Source organism: Corythoichthys intestinalis, chromosome 2 (genome assembly GCF_030265065.1).
Source record: "Corythoichthys intestinalis isolate RoL2023-P3 chromosome 2, ASM3026506v1, whole genome shotgun sequence".
Lineage (NCBI taxonomy): Eukaryota > Metazoa > Chordata > Actinopteri > Syngnathiformes > Syngnathidae > Corythoichthys > Corythoichthys intestinalis.
The window spans coordinates 64,843,232-64,865,185 of record NC_080396.1 but is presented as its reverse complement, the minus strand read 5'-3'; the positions used below and the strand labels follow the sequence as shown (position 1 = coordinate 64,865,185).

The 21,954-nt window shown below is 38.7% G+C and overlaps 1 protein-coding gene across 7 annotated transcripts in view; it reads right to left on the bottom strand.

The window, feature by feature from the left end:
* The window catches only part of agrn (agrin), a 526,155-nt gene that overhangs the window by 251,779 nt on the left and 252,422 nt on the right, over window positions 1–21,954 (bottom strand). For all 7 annotated transcript variants that reach the window (XM_057830472.1, XM_057830467.1, XM_057830469.1 and 4 more), the window contains one exon: window positions 2,885–3,103. In XM_057830472.1, coding sequence (XP_057686455.1) covers window positions 2,885–3,103 — 219 coding nt within the window. The remainder of the gene's footprint in view (window positions 1–2,884; window positions 3,104–21,954) is intronic.

The window sequence follows — 21,954 nt, the reverse complement described above, 5'->3', positions numbered from 1 at the left end:
TACCCCCAGAAATGATATCATATCGTGTCTTCATGAAGTTGGTGAATTACACTCCTATTGTGTAGTAAGGAGAACTTGTTTTCTTGAAAGATGATGGATAACGCAAGGCAACAGTGAGATGCAGCAATGTGGGCACCGTTAAGTAAAATATTGGGTGAGTGTTTTTTACTACATTATGTACATAAAAAGCAAATGCAATTTTTCTATTTTTCCCCCCATCTGGAATTTGCTATATTTTTCAAACACTGAAACCATATTTCAAGTCAAATTGTTCACCATGTTAACTAATAACAGCTATCGCAATGTATAAAGTGGCGCCATGTCTTTTGGGAATTCTCAGCACGACTGACTCCATAATGGCCTACCACCCAGCTACGTTCTTCCCATACATAAACGAATGTGGAAAATGATTCTGCTCATGTTGTCTCTTTCTTAGCGGAAATGAATGTTGCCAGTAGCTTTGAAAAAAGCTTTTCAATACAGCAAGTTTGTTCATTTGGCGACATTGAATGAAATTGTGAATTTGCTCCAACCTGTTCGTTGCTATTATTTAGTGTACTGTACGTATATCAGTGGGGGGAGACACAGCGGGGGGAAAAACATGGAAAAAAAATAAATACTGATAAATGATTCTTTGTTCACTCTTTTTCAATTTTTTTAAAAACTATCATACTGATCCTAAATTAAATTCAGCAAGATGACTATGAACATTATCATTATTATGAATGTTGTGCTTATTATGTTGTTTTCACACTGACCACATGCTGTTGTTGCCTAAGGTAATTGTGTTGCTTCTGCTACACAGCTGAGATGCACAGACTTGTCTCCCAAGTCTTTTTGTTCCCGTTGGTCACTGAATCTTTAGTCAGCTCTTTCATCTCCATCTACTAAAAATGTTTCAGCTCAGGCCTGTTTCAGTTTTATTGCTTTCTCCTCCCTAGTTCTTGGTTATTGCTGGCCGTCCTTTTCTTGTCCCTTTTTCCCAACATTTCCGTCAGAACTCACCAAGCTAGTTATCAGTAACAGAAGCCAACCGGCACTGTAATCTCACCTTGGCATACCTGATGCTGACAATGAATCGATCCAATTGATAATTAAAAGTGTTGATGTTAACGTGAGCAATTTATTGCCACATGCCACACTATGCTTTGCACTCTACAATAAAATGCCAGTGTAGTGCAAGTAGAGCCTTAAGGATGAATTGAGCTGGTGTTACATTTTTTTTGTGTTTAACACATTTTTGGATGCAGAATCCAAAACTGAACAGTTTTTCCTCTATCATGTCAACTTTTTGAACTATGAGAGCTGAGGGTTTTTTTGAGTGTGTGTTTTTTTTTTTTTTTAATACCGTACATAAAAGCCTTCAATTTTCTCAAAAGCAGACAGTGCGCCTTATAATCCAATGAGCCTTATATATGGATCAATGTTGGTTAATCATGGCATGACCCTTTCACGCAGCACCATCTAATGGATTTATAAAGCAACCCCAACTATTACTACTACTACTGGCTTCCAGTGAGTCAAAGGACACTTAATGGCCTTGGACCAAAGTACATGCTTGACTTGTTAGATTCCTATGAGACATCTAGACCCGTAAGGTCGTCTGGAACCGGTCTTCTGCATGTTCCAAGAACAAGAACAAAGCAGGGTGAGGCAGCATTTAGTTATTATGCTCCTCACCTCTGGAACAAGTTACCCGAACGTCTGAAGTATGCTCAAACTGTTAGCTCTTTTAAATCAGGGCTAAAAACGCTTTTGTTTAGCACTGCATATCCATAACTGGCTATATATTTCAATCTACCTGCTTTCTATTCCTCTTGTGCTTATCTCCATTGCTGATTTCAAGTGTTATTAGTAGTAGTAGTTTTTGTTTTATTTTTATTTCTGTTTTATTTTTATTTATTTATTTTTATTCTATTTCTGATTAAATGCGATCTTTTGTCTTGGTTTTTACGTTGTATTGATTTAAATGTGATTTTTATGATCTTCATGTGATGTAAAGCACTTTGAATTGCCTTGTGTTGAATTGTGCTATATAAGTAAATTTGCCTTGCCTTGCCTTACTATTACTACTACCAGTGTGCCTTATAATGCGGTGGGTCTTATAAATTAAAACACTTTTAAAATAGGCCATTAATTGGAGGTGCGCCTTATACTCCAATGCGCTTTATAGTGCGGAAAATACGGTACATGAATAACACTGTGCTGAACATATGTATTTTTTCTTTAATTATTAAATCATATGCGCTTGTTTTATTTAAATGTTGACACAATGAAATATGAATGAAAGAAGCACGAATGCAATGTTTATTTAGAGTTAGACACTGCAACACTACTGTTTTTTCAAAGGATATGACTAGTTGTGCGCATGAAATGAAAGCATTGTAAGTAGGTAAGCTGTGGAGAAAAAAATGTTAAAAACATCTATCCCACCTAAAATAACTGATTTTTTTTTTTTTTTTTTTTTTTAATGGTTGCCCAGTGTAAAATTTCATTGTTGTACCTTATAGTGGTCTTAGATACCCTTTGTTAAATGTAAGCTAAGAACCCCTTGTCCTCTGTGATTCACACTAGGTATAGTGTTATTTGAATTGTACAGAACAAAGGCCAAGTCGCTGGTGCCCTTTAAAAAGAGAAAACATGTCATTTCTAGCTGAAATAAAATGCTGAAATTAATACCGTTAAGCTTCTGTGAGAAGACTGACAGATGAAACAAAATGAGCGTTTTGGGCAAGGCACTGCAGCACTTCTATTGTTGCCACTGCAATCTTGTGTCAGATAATTGAAAATTCTGCTGGGCCTCTTTTGTTGTTTAAGACTGCACAAATATTATGTTCTGTTAAACGGACAGTCTGTCTATTGTAAAATGGATGGTAATACTTACAGCATGGGCCTTTACGCAGCACCTTGATGCGCCGCTGGCTACGGCACTGGGCTTTCTCCAGCTCGCACTCGTTTGTATAGGTGGATGAATCGGACCCACACACAGGCGCAACCAAGGATGGACAATTATCCAGTCTCTTGCACACGCACTCTGCACTGGCAGGGTTTTTCGGGTCTCGCTCACAAACGGCGCCAAACCCGCACAACTTCCCTCGGCAGCCTGCGCAGGAGACAGATAAGATGGTCTTAGGGATGATTTGAAATGTTTACAGTACAAATAATGAGTGACATCGCACTCATGTCCTTAGTATGAGTCAACTGTTCATTCTAGCACATTATTACCTCCTGTATAGTATTCCTTGTTTTAAAAAAAACATTCCTGTCATGTCCACAGCAATAGTCTTCCATTATCATGCTGGCTGCTTTGGAGTTACTTAATACATCGATGTAGATGGTTGGGAATACTTGTTGTTACGCAATACAACAGAAAGACAGCAGCTCCGTAAACAACAAATTGCATCCATAAATGACCATATTTATCTCGAATGTCTTGATAAATGGACTTAGACTTGTATCGTGCTATCATTTACCTACTGATGATGCAGCATCAGGAGCAACGTGGGGTTCAGTATCTTGCTCAAGGATACTTAGACAAGGTCAAGGATACTTACACAAGGTCACCAGGGTGAGGAATCAAACCTATTATTAATTTTTTTCTATTTGTTGTGCATTGGTACTGTTTATTTTAGTTACAATACATTACGGCTATATATGTATTTTTTTTTTTTTAACTCTGTGGCAAGCCAAAAGCCAAGCAACAACATTTCGTTGCCGAAATCTCACTGCTGACTCCTCTAACACTGACCCACGACACCCTGTTTTGAAAAACAGAAATCTCATACTGTACTGCTAATCCCAAAAACACGATAAAAATGTTGTTGGAATGTGGGATGGAACCAGAGTACCAAGAGAAAATCCATAAAAGGTACAAACATAAACGCTATACAGGACAGCTCTAGTCCAGATTCAACCTGAGAACTGTGAGGAAGAGGTATCAATAAATTGGCCACAGTGTGCCTGATAACAGTTCATTTGGGTTTTGAATGAAATAACCAATATAAAGCAAGTATAAAGATTGCTACAATATCCACACGTAAACTGCAGAAAAGCTTTTACCACATTTAACACATATTAGTTGTGGAGACCTCCACCAAGGCTGAAGAAATAAACTAATTTGGTCCTTTAGCAAATTGTATGCCTTCATAATTATAGGCTTTGGAAGTATGAATAAAATCTGGCTTTGAGGTTAACACGTGACTCACTGAGAAATTGTTCAATGAAAAAGGATAATAAGCAGCCAATAAATCCTAGATATGAACAGAATGATCAAACAATACCACAAGTCAATCCATTTTCAATACTGCTTGACTTCATTAGTAGTACCAGGTGAACTTGAACCTGGATGACCTTGGGTTAGAGCAGGGGTGCCCAATCCCGGTCCTCGAGAGCCCCTATCCAGCTTGTTTTCCATGTCTCCCTCCTCTAACACAACTGAATCAACTAATTAGGATCGTTATCAGGCTGCTGCAGAGCTTGCTGATGAGCTGATCATTTGATTCAGGTGTGTTAAATGAGGGAGACACGGAAAACAAGCTGGATAGGGGCTCTTGAGGACTGGGATTGGGCACCCCTGGGCTAGAGGTTTAAAAATGGAACGGAATTAAAATGCTTTATGTACAAACTCCTTTTGGAATACTCTAACCCGATACAGCCCATTTCGATCAAGATTCTATTTCAAATGAGAATACAGTGTATCACAAAATTGAGTACACTCCTCGCATTTCTGCAGATATTTAAGTTTATCTTTTCGTGGGACAACACTGACAAAATGATACTTTGACACAATGAAAGTAGTCTGTGTGCAGCTTATGTAATAGAGTTAATTCATTTTCCCCTCAAAATAACTCAAAATATAGCCATTAATATCTAAACCCCTGCCAACAAAAGTGAGTACATCCCTTAAAAACTACGTACATCCCTAAATGTCCATATTGAATACTGCTTGTCATTTTCCCTCCAAAATGTCATGTAACTCATTACAGGAGTGCTGTCGGCATTGCTGCAGAGATTGAAGAGGTTGGGGGGTCAGCAGGTTAGTGCTCAGACCATACGCCGCACGCTACATCAAATTGGTGTGCATGGCTGTCACCTCTTCTGAAGACGGTACACAAGAAAGCCCGCCCGTCTCATCGGACCATAGGACATGGTTCCAGTCATCCATGTGCTTTGTTGACATGTCTTCGGCAAACTGTTTGTGGGCTTTCTTGTGTAATTTGTCCCGACCAAACCAGTGATCTCTGAATGTCCATGAAAACAGCGCATCCGATCATATTTTTAATCCAAACGCTGATCGGAATAAAGGCATTTTGCGTAGCCAATAACAACTGTGAAGACAAAATGGGAAACTTTCCACTCCACTTCGTCCTTAGTTCCATGACCAGATGTCAAAGTGACACACTACTGTGAGTATAGAGTCAACCAAACATTCATTCATTCATTCATTTTCCCTGTCGCTTATCCTCATGATTGTTGCAGGGGTGCTGGAGCCTATCCCAGCTAACTATGGGCAGTCGACAGGCAGAATAAAACATATGCATGGGCTTGTGTTTCTATGTTGCGTGTACATAAAACAACAAGTTAGAAACTAATTGACCCGTGTTGTGGCAGTTCCAGCTGGTTCCGCTCTGCACTCGCTTTGAGGGCCGCGTGTGAGCCAGCTGGTGATGTGTCCTTGCAAAATATAAAAAAAATACTCAAAGGTACCCAACCTGATCAGAACTCAGTGGACAAATTCACAGTCACAAGAGTCTGATCGTGTGCTGATGAAAAACATGTCACATTAACACATACTTGCACACAGATAGCCACTTCTTATCACTGGCTCCCAGGCTGGGACTTTAAGCAGTCCAGCATGTCCACTCGGACCCACTGCTGGGTTTTGCTCAAATAGATCGACAGTTGGATACACACTCACAATCCCACAAAGAGAGAAAGTGTGTGTTCAACCCGTCCAAACTCTCCCTACGGCATCTCATTCTATCCTTAGAGTGAGAGTTTGAGATGGTGTGTGTATGTGTGTTGAGACATGTTCACTAGTCCCAATGGGAAAATGCCTGACAGCTACCTGAGCTCACACTCTTTTGTATCTAGGGAAAAGATGTCTGAGTATGAGTTCCGTGTGTGCGCGTGTGTGTGTGTGTGGGGGGGGGTTGTGCGTGTGTGTGTGTAGGTGTGATGTGTAGGTTTGTGTTTCATTCACAGACTCACACGGAAATAGGGTGTTAGAATGAACAAACAACTCTGTGGCAGACTTCACATCACACCACATACTGTATGTGTCCATGCATGTGTATGTGTGTACGGCAAAGAGTAACAAAGTGTTAACTTGACTGATGACATGTTCGAATGAGAGCATAAGACAACAAAAAGAAAGGTTAACGTTCAGAAGATGAGTAAATGTATATGTAACCATTCTGGTATTGTACGTGCAGCATCATAGCCGTCTAGTATGCATGGCTTCCCACAATTGCACACCACTGAAAGGGTTGTCAAAAAAGCCATAAAGGAAAAAGCCAGTGATGAACAACAATTGACAGATGACCCGAATACTGGCAAACATTAACAGTGATAACCCAGTGTGCGACAATATTAAACATATAGCACATACAATGATGACCTTGAAAGGATGTTTCTGCTAAATGTATCTAATAACACAAAGCATTATACTAAAGCCCAGGACTGAATTCCATTTTTTATTCAATTCAAAAGAGGGATTTTTAGATATATTATTTCCATTTACTCACACAAATACATATCTGTTCATTTCACATAGTTGTACCGTATTTTTCGGACTACAAGTCGCACCTGAGTATAAGTCGCACAAGCCATAAAATGCCCAACGAAGAGAAAAAAAACATATATAAGTCGCACCGAAATATGAGTCACGTTTTTGGGGGAAATTTACTTCCAACACACAGAAGAGATATGTCATCTTGAAAGGCAATTTAATATAAAAATACAATAGAGAACAACATGCTGAATAAATGTACAGTGTACAGTGCATGAACAACGAAATGCGAATACACTGTCCTCACCAGGACGCTACGACTCGTTCCTGGTTATACAGCGAACTCCCAAAAGACAATGCTGGATGTCCGTATAATTTGCTGAATCAATTTGGATAGCAAACAGGTTCGCATCAACGTAAATAAATGATAATTAAGTACTATTACAGCAATAACGTAACAGGTTAGCATGCGTTCGCTAGCATTAGCACATCGTTCAAACAACCACACAACTGGTTCTAAGTGTCCGATCGCGGGTGGAAAACACACAACAACAACAGAAAAGATGATACACGCAGGCGTTGCCTCTGTAGAGATATTTTAAAAGCATACACGATAAACGTAGGTTCGCTGCCGTCTTTCTCTCTCGCTAACTCGCCCACTCACTCACTCACTCACTCACTCGCCCACTCACTCACTCACTCACTCACTCACTCACTCACTCACTCACTCACTCACTCACTCACTCACTCACTCACTCACTCACTCACTCACTCACTCACTCAGAGCTACGTAGCTGTCCGTCTTCTTCTGGCGTGTGAGCGCTCTTCTACATGTAAACGAGCGCGAGTGCGCCCCCACGTGGGCGTGAAAGCGCCACAAACTAAATGCATCAATTTCAATATAAAAAAGTCAATAATACAATTGAACATACATTGCCAAAGGCAGAACGCGAACGTGGCCATAGCTATTAAGAGTTATTCAGATGACTATAGCATAAGAACATGTTAACAAGTTTACAAAACCATCAGTGTCACTCCAAAACACCAAAATAACATGTGAAATTATATCATAATGTGTTAATAATTTCACACATAAGTCGCTCCTGAGTATAAGTCGCACCCCCAGCAAAAATATGAAAAAAAAACGCGACTTATAGTCCGAAAAATACGGTACATCACTTTTCAGAGCTGTGCGTTATCTACAGTACAAGGACTCTGCTGTTTTTGTTTTGTCTAGCTATGGGTGGCACTAGGCTGTTGCTTAATACAGCAAATATAAACAGTATGCGGTCCGAGATTCGGGGCACTCCTTCTGGGGTTACCTAGTGGCGTTTTGGGAGATGTGTCCTGATCGATCAGCTTTAAATTACTCTTTCCTTAATGAATGTATATATCTTAGGTGATTAATGCTTTCTTCTGTTCCTGGATTGTGTGTCGTATCTCCTGTTTGTTAAGAGAATTAAAGAACCTATAAAAAGGAAAAATCGATTTTCTTTTCCTTCAGGACAAAAACAGAAAAGTGACTGACTGACATAGTCATTGAAGAGCACATATACTAGTATGCACTGTATCGTAAGAGCTCATAAGAGTTGTCGGGGTGCTGGAGCCTTTCCCAGCCAACTTTGCGGTTGAACAATACAATCATATTTAGGATACAATAATGCCGGCTTAATTATAAATATCAGTTCATGTGAAAATACATAATATCATCAAAACTTGAGAAACCAATACCATTTGCATGCAGCAGAATTTGACATGTTTAGAACTGTTGCAGACACACAACTTTGAAGGTGATCTAAGCATAAGCTCAGAGGATGGCGGATTCAAAGCGGGAAACAACAATCCTCATATTACATGATGAATGCCTGAGAAAGAGAGTTCTCTCCTGACAGTTAACACACCACCTGGAGAGGAAAGAAGAGCAAGAATGATGGTTTGCAACCAAATCTCTTCTGCGATGTTTTGTTCTGAATCTTGACTGTAGCCTGGAGCTGAGCTGAGTGAAGAAAGATTGACATTGAAGCTGCAGGCACGGTCAAAGCAAAGGCACGGTATCAGGTGTATGCCGTAGACTGAGTGTACAAACTGCATACTTATGTAGTTCTTTCTTGGGGGAGACTGTATTTGATGATTGTGCTTCCTTCAGAAGCGCAAACCCATAATGTTACTTATCAGTAACACCACAGCAAAACAAAAACAACCCACAAAACTTTGTCAACAATAAATAAGAAATGTATTGCTCCTGACCCAGTCTGACAGGTGATCTTTAAGATTTTTGAAAGAATACGAACAAAATGTATACGTTAGATTTATCCGGGAGAAAGAAAGGCATCAATTTGGAAACATCCAACCATTCAACAATTTTCTGCCATTCATCATGTTCAGGGTGGCGTGTGACTTCTGGCATGTCATAGCTAAATTTGGCCAAAGGTGGAGTGAATGTAAATTATATAGAACACATGAAAAGTTGTGTTTGTTTTATGCGTAAAAAATATTATTTATTAAATAACACAAAACTTGCATGTGCAATGTAGATGCTTTTCATCTATTTTCACACGACGGAACAATGAAAACGATTTCTCTGTCATAACACCTGACAAACACGATGGAGATACAGTGTGGCAGACACAGTACTTCCACAACCACAAACGATAGTCTGTTGTTTAGGGCTGCAACTAAAGATTATTTTTATAATTGATTAATCAGACGATTAATTAAATAATTAACCAATTACCTTAATTCTCTCACTATAAGGCGCACCTGTCTATAAGCCGCCAGTTCATAGATAAGCCGCACTGGACTATAAGCCGCAGCTGTCCTCACTGTATTATGGGATATATACACCAAAACATATCAACCGGTAACACTTTATTTGACAGCGGCATCATAAGACTGTCATAAGAACAAATGAACCACCATGAAGCTTTAAACCAACTGTCTGCTAAGCAGAGGTTGCGCTAGACTTTTTCGTTGTCTGTCATTTTGACTGACAGGGTCATAAAAATCCGGTCATAATCTATTCTTACCCATCACTTAAATTTTCAAAATGATAATAATGACATATTCAATAGCAGTGTTGGTCAAAAGTGGTGCGTTACTTACTCAACTCTGAATAAATTGAAGAAACTACCAGCCATGTTGTGTCTACTCTCTGCTCTGTTGATTTGTCATCCAAGACTCGGGGTGCGTTCAGGTTTGAGAATAGCGCACGTACTTCTGACTCCAAGCTGTTTGTCCCTGCACATTCAATTAGGCTACGTTCATACTACAGGTCTTAATGCACAAATCCAATTTTTTTGTCATATCCGTTTTTTTGGCGTCGCAGTCCGACACGCACCGGTGCGCAGAAGCATCAAAACAAATGACAAGTCATCCGTCATTCCAGGGCTATCATATTTTGCTTTTCAAAAGGAGGACGCAAATAACAGACATAAATAATCCCCGTTTAGGCTTATATTCACAGTTTATATGGATCGATAGCATGCACGCACTGTCCGTGCATGTCACACACACATACGGGCAGTTTTCCCTGACTCTCCAAGACGGGCTGCAGCCAGACCCCTCTCCCGACTCTCGGCCGTGTAGGAAATGATGAAATATAGCTCACATAGAGCAGAGAGAAAACCGAACATTCTCATGCTTATCCTCAACCCATTTTTATGTTTTTATGACTGTTGTCAAGCCCGGCCCTTCCCTTCCCCATTAGCCGTGTTCACTGCAAGCTAGGCGCTAATAACGCACAACTGAAATCGGATTTGGGACACTGGACGGTACAGACCGCCGCGACAGTCTGGAAAAATGTGGCCCAGATCGGATTTGAACCACATTAAAAAATGACCCAGATCAGATTTGAAATAGTCCACTTCTATGCGACTTGTCCCATTCAGACCGTCAAGTTAATGCCTGACTCGAGTCGGAAAAACACGAAAAAATTGGATTCGTGCATTAAGACCTGTAGAATGAACGTAGCCTTAGACAATGCTCTCCAAAGCTTCCTAACGTTTCCGTGTTGCCTACACCTGAATGCTAGTTCGGACATTTTTCCGAGTAAGGCCAGCGACGTCATGCATCAAGAGAGAAAATAGCTTATTAATATTGTAGCGTTTGCTAAGCGGAAGTTTGGCCGCGAAAACAACACACGAGCCTTTTTCCTCTTTTCCTTTATTAACTTCCCGCCACCTCACCAATGCAAAAACAACAACAACTATATACACTGACGCAATCTAGTCCACCAATCGGAGCGTCACGCTGGTGCACCAGCACACCAATGACAGCACCTCGTTGGTGTATAAATTAACCCACTGATGACAGCCCCGGCGACGCTACAATATGCTCACTCGCTATCCTGTGGTCTGGGGTGTGAATTGCAACCTGTCAAAATGACGGATGGACTTCAGTTTTTTCCGTCACCGTTTTAAAAAACCGGTCAACGACGGGAAATATTCGGTTAACGCGGCCCCTGCTGCTAAGCTTCATTACTTCAAGAAGCTTCATTTGGCCATCACTGTTCTCTTGGGGGAGACAGTCAAGCTCTGCTGCCTCCTTCTGTCTGTTGTCATCCAACATGCCTCCTAACATGCACTGCAGCGTGACAGATGTAAATGAATCAAAATTCATGTTCATTTCTTCAGTTACTGTTCTAGTTGTTTCATTAATTGCTAGTTATGGATTTTGGTAACACTTTGTTTGACAGTGGCGCCATCAGACTGTCAAAATTATGACATGACACTGCCATTGAGCATTAATGAATGCTTATGACAGATGTCATTTTGTGTCAACTGCCAAATTATCTCCCTTTTGAATGAATGTAAAAGATCCAAGTTGGACATAAATGGAGTTAGTGACATCATTTGCCGGATGACACTTAATGACATCTGTCATAAGCATTCATTAATGCCCATAATAATGTCATGTCATAATTATGACGGTCTTATGGCAGTCTTATGATGCCGCTGTCAAATAAAAGTGTTACCTATTAACCCAAATAAATCAACAAATAAGACACACTGGACTATAAGCCACAGGATTCAAAATGAAGGAAAAAGGTAGCGGCTCATAGTCTGAAAATGTAATATGTAAACTGTAATACGATAGATGTTACCTTTTTCTATTACCTTCAAAATTTAACTTGAAGTTAATTTAGGCATGTTGTAAGTAACAATGAAGACCAAATGGATGACTATGTCCTCCGAAAATAATATTTTATTACAGCTTCCTGACATAACTAGTCTACAACTGTTCTGTTTTAAGTAAATAAAGTATAAAATATAAACATTATTTATCAGTAAACAAATCAGACTCTTGTTCATTCAAATTAAAAAAGGTGCTGCTGATTGACATTTTTATTTTCTTGTGGGCAAAGTGGTGATAAATAAATTGTGTAAATGACTCATTTATTTTATTTAAACAAACTAAACGACAAAATGAAATGAAGAGGAGTCAGACCGTAACGAATCAGTTTTCTTTATCAAACAGTTGTTTATGAATACAATTCAAAGCTCACTCGCTTGTATGAAAATTTACAGTTTGAATGGAAGTTTGTGTTGAAAGGAGACTAAGCCAGGGGTGGACAAACCGGTCTTAAAGGGCCGCAGTGGGTCCTGGTCTTTCATCAAACCGATCTAGAAAAGACAGTTTAACCAATGAGGTTAAAGCAGAAACAAGAAGCACCAGCTTACAATCAACTGATTGCACTTCAAAAACACCACATTGGTGAAAAGGTGTCCTTTTAATGTGTATGGAAAAAAAAAAAAACACTCTCACTGCGGCCCTTTGTGGAATAGTTTGCCCACCCATGTTCTAAGCTGTTATATGAATGGGTTCATCTTAATAAAAAAGAAATGAGACAGCTTTGCTGTATATATGCTTCTCCAAATCACATAACATACGCTTAGGATGTTGATTAGCATAATCGCTAACTAACTTAGCGCTCTGTGCGAAGTAGTAACGTCTCATCAACAAAGAATACAAACAATACAATTGGCTTCATTTAGTCACCTCTGACATAGGCAGACTGGATGCAACAACACACAGGATAATCTAACACTCGCCACTTCGTAATATTATGTATTGAGCAGCATTCAGCATTCAGTGTAGCAGGTAACTCTCTCTCTCTTGCTCTAATCACTGGTGTGTTCTTGCAGCCTCTTATTACACAAAAACAAGGACCCAAACAGGATAGCTGCTGGCAAAAATCGATTATCATTTGCATTAAATCATGCATTTTCATCAGTAAAATTTTGTAGGGTCATATTGATAATCTTAATAATTTCTTTCAAAAGTGAAAATACCCCTTTTTTCCCCCCATAAAAGGCACAATTCTAATATCAACTTTTTGCACTGCATTAATATGAGTAGATGTCATGCTTCCACTAAATGCTCATGCGAAAAACAGCTTAACAAGAATGGGTACTCACACACCATTCATATTTTATAAAAACTACAACATTTTCTACTTCTACATCAAATCTTCTAGATTGATGGTTGAGCGTCCCCAAAGTCTACCAGCCTTGTCCATTCAACCAACAAATATCAGCAGGTTTGAATTTAAAGTTTGGAGTTTAAGTTCCTTGCATGCATGCCTCTGTGCACATAATGACAAAATGCAATTCTGGAAAAAAAAAGAAAAAAAAAAAGAGCAGGCTTTACAGATTTTCCTTGCAGGTGGAGTACATTACTGCTTATTCAAGAGCTAAGGCACAACAAGGTAAATTAAATTAAAGGGACTAACTTGTAACTGTGGCTGAATTACAGTACCTGGTAGCTGGTAGTATTATATGTACTGTACATATAAAACACACAGAAAGGGACATGGATACGAATGATATAACTGCAAAGTTATTTATCATGAACCGTGCTTGGATTTTGAATGTGTTTGATGAGTGTGTGTGTCTGCGTGCACATTAGTGACGACAGAGTCTGCTGTGTAGAATGTTTACTGGTTGGCTGCACCTTGATGGATTTAGACTTTGCTCTCTATTGATTAATAATACAAACTCCTACCATTTCCAATGTGAATACAAGCCTTGCAATTCTTTGTCCAAAGGTCTTACAGAGAGAAAATGAGTGTGCGTATGCATGTTTGCTCTTCCATGCACTCAGAGAGTGTAAGGTAATCTCCCTTGAGCCCTGCAGCGTTACAAGCTTCACTTCCAGGCTGCTATTTTTTTCCTTCTCTATTGGTGGCTGAGTACGACAATCCCATTGCATAGAAAAGACAGCATGTCCAGTTTGCACTTGTTAGAGCAAACGTCTTTTCCAGGTAGCGCTTCATTTTTGTCAAGGCTCATCCATTATAAATTAAAAGTTTGACTGGACCCTTAGTACCAACAGAATGAGTCAGGAAAGGGTTAGTAGTACGGTAGTAATGGGATTGTTGTGATTAAAGCAGGGCACACAAGATGTGGTATGATTTAACAACATGGCCTGTTCCTGTTTAGTATGTTCTTTTATGCCTAAATTATAGCATAAGTACTGTATTTTTTAAATTTTAATGTAAATTGAAAAATGATTAATGCAATATTGGAGGTATTATGTCCCTGATTCGATCACCTGATGGGAAATCGGGCCGATCGCATCATTTTTCAAAGGATCAGAATCGAGTAAAAAGGATCGGGTTTTTAAAAGACAAAAAGTAACAAAATAATCCAGAAATACAATGGCATTGCCTAAAGAAACAAAAAAAATATATGTTTCATTCTCCGCAACACGCCTGGAAAAAGCAGAAGAGGAAGTACTGTAAGCAATACAGTACTGTAACATGTTTGGAACTTTCGGAACTATTCATTTGTTTGTTTGTTTGTTTGTTTTTTTTTATTTGTTTTTTCTAAATAATACAGTATACTGTTTTTCTTAACTATGAGTGTTATGTTCAGATGATATGCAAAGGTTGTATCTCCCTTAATTTACGATGCTGTTTTGCTTTTTCTGAAATTACTTTATTTTAGCTTTTGACTGGCTAAAACTGCCTTAGGCGTCAATATTACATTTTCACCTTTGTTTCGACATCATGGCTGGTTTAAAATGTTTAGCCCCAAGTAACATAACAGCAAATAATGGGATTTCTATATGAGGCGATAAGTCTACTATTGATAAAAATACTCACTGATTAGTTGACTATGAAATCATGCACTGCAGCCCGGGTTCATAAACAAGTTGAATCAGCCATTCATTTGGCATACAAACGTCTAAAAGTCGGTATAAAATGAAGGTTGGGGGTCGGGTTAAGATGAATCGTGTAATCCTTGCCATATCAGTCTGACCTTGAATATGATGAAGTTTCTTTCTACAGGATTGCACTTTCACAAAGATGTTTATTTTTCCAAAAGCTCATGGAGAAAACATTTACACATATTGTTTTGCCTATGATTTAGAGCAGGGGTTAGGAACCTATGGCTCGCGAGCCGGGTCTGTCTCTTTTGACGGCTGCATCTGGCTCTCAGACAAATCTTTGATTATTCAAAAAAAAAAAAAAAAGTTTCGTCGTTATACCCCTTTGCTTATTGCTCAAAATGGCGAAGGTCACCGGTCATACGCTGGTGTTGTGCAGTAATGAGCAGATGTGACTTTTGCGACGTATATTAACTTTTTTAATGCTCTGACAACACTCCCGCACTTCGCACTAGATATCATCAAATAGCAACCTAGATGTGCACGTTAGACCCTCCCAAGTCCCATGCCATTGGCTGCGTGAGCCCAGGGTGATCATGGGACACGTAGTCCATATACCGGTACAACAACCGGCTACTAGAAAGCTGGTTTGCAGTAGTTTTAGTGGGAAAGTGGCAAACATACATGTTGTTGTGTCCATCTATTTATCCATCTATCAATCGCATAGGAAACACAGATGAGGCAGAGACACTGTTCAAGTGGAGTTGCCGTAATTTGCTGTCGAAAATAACGGCAGATGTGCACGTGTGCGTGAGATCAGGAAGTAAACTTTCCTCGTTTTCAATTTCATTTTCCGCGTTGTCATCAAATTTTAGAAACCCTTTTGAGAAGATGGCAAAAAGACGAAAAGACCAGGAGTATCGTACTTTTCAGCAGGACACAAGGACATAAATGTGGCACCGTTTTCTTCTCTCGCTTTGGATGAGTAAACAGACGTAAGCTATTTATCGCATTTCGGAGTGATCGCAAGGTTTTGACTATGAAAGGGACAACAAGAGGGGAAGATTTATTCAAGTCCTTCACTGAGTTCGGAAAAGAAAAAACTTGTTTCGGTGTGCACTGATGGTGCTCCGTGTATACGTTTCTCAACGCCTGCATGAAGCTAAACCCCACCAAGTATCAACGAGACTACAAAGCCATCAGCAAAACCATGCAGCACCAGAAGTTTCATTAATGGTAAGAAATACTCATCATTGATTAGCAATAGCATAACTATGTTATTTAAAAGAACGTATTGTACTTCAAGAGTGTTGAAATTACACAAAATGCACACATTACTTGTATTTTTAGTTTTAAACATGTAGTATCGCTTTCACGGAATTACATGTAAAAATATGTGGTGTTCATGGCTCTCTCAGCCAAAAAGGTTCTTCTTGTTATTGATTCTTGTTATGTTATGTACATGTTATTGAGCTCACACTAACAGGCTAACCTGGTGCAGAAATTGAAAGACACAAACAAACAAAAAACAACTTCTAAAACCCAGTCCAGATTAGCAGCGGATACAGTATAAAATGAGAAATAGTTTTTGTTGAGGAAAATGATCACATCTGCCTTCTCAGGCAGTAAGCCCTTAGATAATGTCTCCTGCAGTGGAGAACACAAATTCACTGGGTGTAGATGAAGCTTGAACGCATAAATAAGAGAAAGCGAGAAAAAGTCGCAAATATTACTTAGGAGTAAGGTAGCTGTGAGCCAAACTTTGTGAGACAAACTTTACATACCTTAGCAGGGAGCTACAACTTGATTATAATTTGATGTAGATGAAGAAAAATAATAATGATTTCGTTATTTGTAAAACCGATTCTAAAACAAAAGATGTTTTAAATATTGTTGCTTTTAACATAGGCAAGATTAGCCCTTAAATGTACTGTAAAGCCCCTTTCAAACTTATATCACAATAAATTTCCATGCAAGGTGACGCGGGATTTAAATGTGTCATGGCTTTCAGACATGGGGAAATGTACCGAGAATTACCCGGTGTTCTGCAATTCCTTGCTACGCGGCGAGACATCTACACAATGCTCAGTGCGCTTGAGCAAGCATCCGTATGAATGTGCACATCGATTAAAAGATGCGAGTACTCACTATTTTTGTTTGAATTGAGTGATTTATTACCTTTTCATTGCCTCAAAAATACTTTTTGCATGTATTTCACTCTCATACTTTTAACCATTGTGTTTTCTTGTTGTAGCTTTAAAGAGTGTTGATCTACCCTATGAGTATTTAAACCCTCCTTATTTGATATAACTACAATAAATATTTTCTTAAGGCATTTTTAGTACGTTCTGCTTGTATGCATCGAAACAAAACAAGTTGAAAGCGCACGGTCTTACTTTGGGTGTCAAATTCGTCTCTTGTAGAACGTTTCGCCGATGTAGGACATTTTGGCAGAAAACCGGGTTGGACACTTTCAGACTTGTCCCATGGTGGCGACTCGGCACTCTATGTGCGGGGAGGGCGGGGGTGTGATTTTATAACCTGGACCTTATGTCATCTTTGGTCAGCATGGCAACAAAATAAACCACACATTTCCTAAGATGGACAATGGACTGTCTCTTCCTCGGCTCTAAGATCCTGTAGCAATTTAATTTCGATAGGTTTCCACTTTAATTTTGCTATGTTTCAAGTTTGCCATGTTGATAATTGAGATGTTTGTTTACCGCTTTTGGTCTTACTGCGAAGAAAAAGGAAATGACGGTTGGCCCACCATGATATTTACATCATCAGCCTTCGTGCTTTGACCCGGGAATTAAACGGCTGCTTTCATGCATGCTGCATCCGGGTAAGTGCCGGACATTATACTAGGACGCGACCCACTTATAGTCTGTGTCATCTCCGTGTGAGTCAACCCAGGAAATTGCTTTCCGACATAAGGGCTACTTGTTTAAATCCCAGGATTTAACCGTAGTTCAGCATATGTCTGAAAGGGGCTTAAGTGGGACATGCTAGGTATTTGAAAGATCCCATAGTTGTCTGTTAGACTTTAGAGTGAATCGGCAAACAAGTTTGGAAGACAGAAAGGAGGCAAAGGACGATGGACATTAATAATTAAACATCACAAAGTCAGACATGACTACAGCAGAATAGAAAGGAAAGAAAAGCAGGGACAACAAGCAAAATTGGCCAATGTGTTGAATAGTCCACTGAGGTGAAGAGTTAGATTTGCTGAGCAACACAAACACAGACTTAACCACCTGCCATCAGCCAGATCAGGGAATCAAAGTGGATGATGTTTCAGGGGGAGTTACAGCTCAGTGGCATCGAAGTGACGTCCCATCAATGTTGAATGGGTGTAAATTCATTACACTCCAACACTCCCGAAGGACATCTTCACCTACTGCCCAATAAATACAGTCTTTTTTTCCCCAGCTGATGCTAAGTAATACAGAGAGGCGCTTTTAAATGCTCCTTTTCTTGGTCATCTATATATAAGAAGTGCTCTCATTTGCGGAGGTCCCTGACTAGTTTTGAGAAAGTGAGGGAAGCGTTGCCATGACAACAGACATTGATCCAATTAGAGCCGCTTGCTTCACGCAGAATGTGAGTCAAACTTTCCGCCATGGCCACAGGTATTTTAGAGCACACGGCCATCAGCCGAATATTACTTCCTCGACATCTTCATTGAGACTTATATGTTTTATTGCACGAGTAGTCAACTCTCTTCATTGCAAAGCACTTCTACTTACTACTTTGGTGTAAACATTTTCAAGATCTAATTCTAAATGCAAAAGTCATAAATGTGTAGTGAAAGCAACAACGCACTGGGCAGACATTATTTAACAGTTGCAAAATAATTATTGTTATTGTGTCAGCAGAGCTTGGGAGTAGTAGTTGCATGTAACAAGATTACATAATTACTATATACAAGATATGTCCCAGTAAGCAATTGTAAAAGTATATCTAAATACAACACCCACATCCACAGGTAATTACAGTCGCTCACTTAGCTAACATGCAGGATGAACACATTTACCAAACAACAAACCCTATATGCAGCACTGCAATCATTAAGGACATTTATGGAAATAAGTAGTAGTTTAGGTTTTTGGGGCAGTATGGTATACGGTTGAGAAAATTAGTGTCATAAAATTTTATCTCCTGTTGCTATATTTCTTTTAAAAGCAGATTGTTGCTGATCTTCATTGTGCCCATCTACAGTCCCTGACAAAAGTATTGTCGCTTACCCATTTTGTAGAAAAAAAATTGCGAATAACCTGACTTTTAATTATTCAATTGGTTTCGGAAATGGCTCATTTGAAAGCTAAGACCCTCCCAAATGATGTTGAATATACAAAAATATATTTGTTTAACTGAAAAAAAGATTTATCATTTAATGAAGACATAAAGGTCAAATTTTGGCAAGACAGAAGTGTTGTCGCCTACAGAAAGTAGTGTGAAAATTGAACAAAAAATGTACTTCAAATACAAAAATATGTTACATAACATAAGCAAATTAAGTAGTGGTGCTGTGAGATCCAAATTTAATATTTTGTATGACTTCCATGAGCTTCGGCAAGGATTCATACAATTTATTGATGAAGTCCTCAGGAACATCAAAGAAAGCAGTCTTGCATGCCTCCCACAGTTCATCAACATTCTTGGGTTTCGTCTTCCATGCTTCCTCTTTCATCCTACTCCAGACATGCTCAATGATGTTCATGTCTGGTGACTGGGCTGCCCAGTCCTGGAGGATCTTGATCTTCTTTGCCTTGAGGAACTTTGAGATAGAGATTGAAGTATGCGATGGAGCACCATCATGCACCAGAATTTGTCCCTTTTTATGGTTAGGAATGTAAGAGGCAGCTAAGATTTGTTGATCAACAGGATGAAAGAGGACGCATGGAAGATGTATGGATCCTTGCCGAAGCCCATGGACGTCATACAAAATATTACATTTGGATCTCACAGCACCACTACTTAATTTGCTTATGTTATGTAAGATATTTTTGTATTTGAAGTACATTTTTTGTTCAATTTTCACACTACTTTCTGTAGGCGACAAAACTTTTGTCTTGCCAAAATTTGACCTTTATGTCTTCATTATATGATAAATCTTTTTTCAAACAAACCAATATATTTTTGTACATTCAACATCATTTGGGAGGGTCTTAGCTTTCATATGAGCCATTTCTGAAACCAATTGGATTATTAAAAGTCAGGTTATTAGCATTTTTTTCTACAAAATGGATACGCGACAAGACTTTTGTCAGGGACTGTATATCATGAAGTCATCTCCAGAATGCCGGGAATTTGTCTTTGTTGTTTATCTTTAAAAACAAACCCTGTCATTTTCCACTGCTAACGTTGTTTCCTCTTCTGGGATGCAGATATTGTTATTTCTAGACTCCCTTGGCTAATGCTACTTCTTTTCTTTTAATTATGTCCCACTGGTATGGACTGCAGCTGAAGACACAATACAAAGAAACAAGGAGCATATACAAACATTTGGTGCATAATTATATGCAAAACTAACTATACACAACACCTTTGTCATTCAAGTTAAGAGGTTTCCTGTTTTTCTGTTTTACTAATGACAGTGATAAACTTTTTTGTATATTTGTTTTACTGCTTAGACAGCTCAAATGTTACTTAAAATATTGACTATTTGTTTTTCAAGTAGGATCAGCAGTGGATAGTTTGTTTAGAACTTTGCACTTACGTAGTTTCATCATTTCCAACAGTGAATCCAAACACCGATAACTTTTTGCTACTATTAATTGGAGCCTTAATTACAGTCTAGCTCCCAGCAGAAAACAGGAGAACTAAAATAGTAACCCAGAAAATGTCCAGCAGTCACACCAATCTCTTCCCGCGTTTACTGTTCTTTCAGTTTTGGAAGCAAACTGATGCAGTGTCTCTATAAATCAGATGTGAAATGTGACAGTTGTTGACAACGAAGAACATCTGCCTAATCATGCTTGTTATGGAGGGAAAATGTATTTGAAGGACAAGACACGGAGCTATATATCTTGACCGAGTCGCAGAGAATGACAACTCTTTGAAGTTGTAGTCACTGCAATGAATAACCAAGCAGTGATCCACAAGAACACATTTTCTATCCTCTGCCTATGTGAACAAGCTCTAACAAAAATTAAGCAGAATAAAGTCTGTCCTTTTATACGATGATGATGATGTTGATGATGATGCTTTTTTATTTCAAGCATGCACACAAAAACCAAATACAGTATAATTCAACAAAAATAATTGCACTCGAAAGGGAGTGTGAAGAAGAAAAAACTTATTTTATCCCACCCCTGATCTCATTGTGCAGCATCCTTACTTCGTGGGATACTCCTGTCCACACAATGAAAGCGAAGAAAAAATAAAAACAGACAAAAACAACTAAACCAATAGAAAACCACCTAAAGTTGGCTAATTAAAAATAATTTCAATATATACACCAATTGACAAGAACAGCCACAGACATTGTCAGCAAATGTCATTATATTGTGACTAGACCATATTTTTATACAACAGTTTATTATTTTGAATATTTTGACAATGATTGAAGTGATTGTCTAAATTGTTCCACTCTTTTCACTTATTTCACTCCACATACAGACACACGAAAACGTTTGCAAGTAGTTTGAAATCTTAGTAACATAAAATCTCCAGAGCCGGACTATGGATACTCTCACGAACCTTAAAAGGGTTTTGTATATTATATGGCAGTAATTTATGTTATGCTTTAAATAACATTGTAGCTGTATGATTGTTGACAAGCTCTTTGATTTTTAATAGTTTTAAGTGAGCAAATAAATGATGGGTGTGATAGAGAAATCCGACCTCATGTATAATCCGTACCGCTCTTTTCTGCAATTTGACCAATGAATTGATGGTAGATTTATAACTGTTTCCCCAAACTTCATCCTTGTGTAAGATCAGGACGGAATGTAATAATATAAAATCGATTAAAACCATGCACCGTATTTTTCGGACAATAAATTGCAGGGTTTTTTCATAGTTTATACTCTGGAGCGATTTATGTGTGTAATTATTAACACATTATTACATCATTTCACATGTTATTTTCACACTAAACCAGAGGGCGT